Source organism: Gossypium hirsutum, chromosome D01 (assembly GCF_007990345.1).
Source record: "Gossypium hirsutum isolate 1008001.06 chromosome D01, Gossypium_hirsutum_v2.1, whole genome shotgun sequence".
Lineage (NCBI taxonomy): Eukaryota > Viridiplantae > Streptophyta > Magnoliopsida > Malvales > Malvaceae > Gossypium > Gossypium hirsutum.
In genome coordinates, this window is record NC_053437.1 from 60,801,967 (window position 1) to 60,807,439 (window position 5,473).

The following is a 5,473-nucleotide window of genomic DNA, read 5'->3' on the forward strand; positions in this document are numbered from 1 at the left end:
ATTACGGACCATAGCTTCATGTTGAAAATGTTCATCTTGTCAAATTCATCACCGAATACGAACATGAATATGTTCTCCGGTTCATGAACCTCAATGGTGCCTTTTAAAGGCCATGCTTTAGAAATTAATCACGTTTTTCAGGGGATTGATCTTTGCTACCTTCACAATGGTAGCTTTCCAGACAAGAGAGTGTATGCGAATCTTCTCGCTCACATCAATATCTATCTCTAGCTCGAGAGCATGAAGATCAAATGAATGGTCTTCTTGCGGGATGATCCCCATGCTAAATAAATAAAGTCCAAATATCTTCTTATTGTTAACCCTTATAACTTTTTTGGTAGGATATCTATTTTACGGTCCATAAAGATTTTTTCGGAGTTGTGATTGTTTCTTTCAATAATATCATCTTCAAAGTTCGAATTTAAGTTCTTTTCCCTAAAAGTGTAATGTAGTTTACCATCCCACCCAACACTTGTTACTACCTTTATGACTTTTACAATCAAAGAAAAAAAAAAAGGTTAATATATATAATATTGCAGTTTAAATCCATTTGTATTTAGTTGGTATCTATTTTTTTTTAATCTAATTTGTACTTAAACTTATATTTCGTCATTGAAATTAGTATGTATGTATTAACACCGTTAGTATGTACAAACATGGCACTGATAGCCAATTTAGTGGTGACACGTAGTAGTTTCTCTGTACATCATGACAAGCATAAATTTTAAAAGAAATATTTAAAAACATATAAACTAATAAAAACTTGAATGGAGGTTTTATAGAAATATTTGAATCTGAACACACATTTAAATGTATTTTTAAGAAGTTTATATATTTTTAATTTTTTTTAAAAAATATCAAGTTATTTATATTTATATTATTATTTTGGAACTAAAAAGTAAATAAAATTTATAACCTATACACACCGAGGAAAGGCATGTTAATTGATCCCATCCATAAGTGGTCATCTTTCTCTTGCACTTCACTTATGGAACTCATTTTATTCCCACTCTCAAGTTCCAAAGTTTCTAAAACAACACCCTCTTCACTTATCCTCAATGCCAGCCCACTTCCTAAATACTTCGACATCACTGAATAAGCTTTGGTAATGACATCAACAGGCAATACCCAAATCAAAGCATTCCCTAGTTTTGAATACGAAAGAATCCATGACAAAACCTTGCATCTTCGTGAATGAATGGCCACCCAAAATCCTCCTCTGGGGCTCCTTTTGATATTGTCTGGGAATCCTGGGAGTTGTGCCAATGTTTCCAGGTTTCCAGCTTTGGGTGTTGATAACCAGTACCTTAGGATCCTGCATTTGGTGGTTTCTGCAAACACAAGAAAGCTGCCATCTTGGCTTAATGCCACTCCATTTGGGAACGAAAGATTGGTTAGAAGGACAGTGATTTGTTTGCTTTCTTGCTCGTATTTCAACAGCATTCCTGTTTTATCCCCACTTAGAACCACTGCTATATGGTTCCTGCAAAACAGTTAGTACCACTTTTCAATATTCTTCATACACCATTTGAACTTATTTTTCTTGTTAAAAGGAGGAGAAGAAGACGATGATAAATAAGATTTGGATGTTTCTAATCTATAATCTATAATATATATTGCCAAAACAAAATCTATAAATTATCATTGTTTTAAAGCTCTTGAGTTGGTTTCATTGTTTTAAAAAGATGAAAATAATTATTTATATGGTTTTCAAACTTTACAAAACAAATCATTTTACCTCTTTTAATTTTTGAACTTGCATTAATCGTCAAATTATCTCAAAATGAGATCCACGTGATAATCCACGTTAGCGATTAATTAAATTTTAAAAATTAATTTTTTATTATTTTTATACTTTTTAAATCATTTTTAATTTTTAAAAATAATTTCATATTTTTGAATTTTCTAAATTTTAAAAATTGATTAATTGCTAACATGGCATCCATGTGCATGCCACGTCAACAAAGTTGACAAATGTTAATTTTTCTATCTATTTTAGGTGATTTGACAAATAACGTAAATTTAAGAGTTAAATAAATCATTATAAAAAAACATACACAATAATAAGATTTGAATCCATGTCTCTTTAATTTTCTAAATTTATATTTTATCATTTAACCAAAGCCTTATTTGTTATTTATAATATTTTTTAAAAATATATTTGTTATATAATTTTATTTTTTCCCCACATTCATAAGGTTGACTGAGTTGGTGTCACCCTTCAACAGAGTCTCAACTCAATTAAAAAATTACCAAAAAACTCAATTATTTTACAAAGTAACAAATATTATTTTAAAGATATTTATGTCTTTTTACATCTCGATAAGTCTAAAAAATAGATACATATATATAATAATAAAAATCATAAATTTTTTATATAAATATTTTTAGAATGAAATCTAGTGAAAATCTAGTAATAATAAAAGGAGAGATTGACATCATAGAACCTTAGCAGACACATTAAATTGAATGAGAAGAAAACAAAAGAATCCTTTTGGTGAAAGAACTTGATTCAACTTCACAATTAGTTAAAGAACTTCGAATCTCTCTTGGCTACCTAGGTAAACAATTTTAATATATACAAGTTTGGTTAATTTTAATATGTTTGTCATTTGTTAAAGTTAGTCCCTATATTTTTATTTTTTTAAACAATTTAATTTTTATCGAGTGAAGCGAGCTTATGGACTAGTTTTAACAAATGAAAAACATAGAAAACCTACGTTAAAATAAATGAAGAAGAGAGGAAAACTGAAGGAGAAGCTAAAGAGAATGGAAAATAAAGAAAAATATAAGGACCAATTGTATAATTTAACCTAAAATTTTTATTTGAAATGATGATTTAACATCCCACGTTAGCTTTCTATTACACCGTTAACGGCTCAGTGACTATTTTGATAGTTTACTTTTTATATTAATGTGTGATTGGTGTAATGATTTATAGTTTGAAACTTCAATTATTATGAATATGTATGCAAAACATATGAAAATAATGCAAATATGAGAGGGAAATTTAAAATCCATAAAACAAATTATAAAGGTATAAGAAGATATATTAAAAAAATACCTAATATATTTTATTGAAAGCAAAAGAAGGTATAAGATTAGTTTCATATTAAAAAGCCTTAAATTCAATTACCCATACTTATTATACTTTTAATACCAATAAATCACAATCTTTTTTATTTGGTTAGTTGTGGCCTAAACAAGCTTTCCCAATTCCAAGTTCAACAATCCTATGTTGCTTAGGGAAAGCTTTCACTTATTGATATATATTATGGTCCACAAATATTTTTAATCAAATCACATTAAACAAACCTAACCATTTAGTACATCTCCAATCAAATCACATTAAATAAATCTAACCATTAAAAAAAAGAGATGATAAGTTTGGCCAGCATTAATACACGTGGGTGCCCTTCTTTATCATTACATGATTTCAGCAAATGAAGATTATCCAGAAATCAATCCAAAATATAGAGCAGTTAACAGTCATGTCCTATTCTATTACTATATGAGCTCTCTATGTTTAGGCAATTACTTTAATTCATATATATGTAGGAACAATTTATGTAATGATTTAATAGTGGATAGAATTTTAGAGATGGTACGTACCTCCTGTGATAAAGAGAAGAGGTGTGGGTGAAATAAATGGAGCCATCAGATTGATTGATGTCCAAGCTATTGGTGAATGTGGAAGGGATCGGTTGAGGTTGAGCATGCGTTGGGATAGGAGTGGCTAAGCCACCTGCTGGACCTAGTTTTAGCAGTCCCATGTATGCATCCGCAATGTAAAGGTCACCGGTACTCTCGTGGAAGCATATGCCTAATGGACGTCCACATATGTGTTCCCTTGTTTCATGATCGTCTGTCCCTTCACACCCTTCTCTGTTAAAAACTCATCATCTCGGTCTCATCACTAACAATTTTGTAGCAAGTGTTGGTTTTTCCCTACTATAATAATAATAATAATAATAATAATAATATGTCACTAGTTTGGAGGGTGGGCGTGCGATGCAGAATATAAGCCACACAAGCTTGTCGAGGGAAAGACATCTCTAACCCTATACACGTGAGTAGCTATGATACGAGACGAACAACATCTCATAATATCAATTTCTTCGCCCATACCCAGAAAATACTGTATTTGAAATATAAGTTAAAAATTTGTAATTAATTTTAATGGCATAAAAATAAATATTATATAGCCGATTAAGTTTTGACATTATTATTGTTGTTAGTACAGGAGGCCATAGGTTTCAATGTGTTGAAGCGCATCATTCTCATATTTAAAGGTTGAAGAGGAACTATGGATAATTCTAAATATTGTATAAAAAAATATGATAAAAACCTATAATCAAATTAATATTAAAAAATGACTTATAAATTATTTTTTTATTTACTTGAAGAAAGGACTTCATGATTTTATCAAATAATGTTTTATTATTAGGATAAGTAAAAAAATTAAAATCTAAAATTTAATATAAAAAAATTGAAATTCAAACCAAACCATCCACCGGGAAAAATAAAAAATCCGAACTAACCAAACCATTGATGGAGGATAAACGTAAACTAGATTGCTTATGAGGGAGAAAAACAATAACTTGTAAGACACGTACCTGTTAGGAGAAGTGATGCCAAAACTGATCCACCGATGCTCATTTGGTTGCCACTTGATAATCCGACCGTCGGATATTCCGACGTAGGGACCGTCTCCAAGTGGGTGAAATGCTACACTTTCAGGTCCTACGGCATCCGTAATTGGGACAATTTCCATTTCCCCAAGTTTGCCGTGGAAAGGTTTCCCAAAATGATTGACGGCGATGAGGGAGAAGAAGAGAACAGTGGTGGCTAATGCGATGAAGGGTTTTGAGGCCATGCTGAGATGAGTAAGGAGGAGAAGCAAGTGGTGTGAGCAAAAAGCAATGCCAATGAAAGGAATAATTCATTCATGTGTTGCCAATAACACACCTGCTTTCATGCCACTACTTTTGCAATTTTAATCTTTTTTTTTTGGTCGGCCTAATGTGAAACTCTATTACATATATAAAGAGGAAACATGTTAACACTGTAGATGTGCTTATCTCAAAAATTCACAAGTGTGTTTTTTTCCTTTTATTTATTTCACTTCAACTATTTAAAAAAAATCAAGTAATTTTTTTTGCATTTAATTGAATTCTCAAATTGACAAATTTCATCAAAAAAAATTTTAACTGTTAATTTAGTGACATGACTATTAACGATATTGACGTGGCTATCATGTTAATAAAATTAAAATTTTTAAAAATAAAAAATATATTTTAATATATATAAATAAGATTTAATTTTATTAATTGTATGCGTAAAAATTTTCTTAAAAATGTAAATATATCCTATTATTAAATACACATTTTTAATATAAAATTTAATTTTAAAAGATAATTGATTCTATTATAAAATAAAAGACAAAGAATAAATAACAAAGAGAATGGGAGAG

General features: G+C 29.8%; 1 protein-coding gene across 1 annotated transcript; it reads right to left on the reverse strand.

Annotated features, from left to right (window-relative positions):
* Nucleotides 1-855: 855 nt before the first annotated feature.
* LOC107922659 (protein STRICTOSIDINE SYNTHASE-LIKE 2) lies at nucleotides 856-5,029 on the reverse strand. Its single transcript, XM_041087552.1, has 3 exons — nucleotides 4,617-5,029; nucleotides 3,613-3,885; nucleotides 856-1,483 (listed from the first exon to the last, which is right to left on the reverse strand). Exons 1-3 carry the CDS (start codon nucleotides 4,874-4,876, stop codon nucleotides 910-912), a joined length of 1,107 nt encoding a protein of 368 aa, XP_040943486.1. The 5' UTR covers nucleotides 4,877-5,029; the 3' UTR covers nucleotides 856-909.
* Between the last annotated feature and the right edge of the window lie 444 nt (nucleotides 5,030-5,473).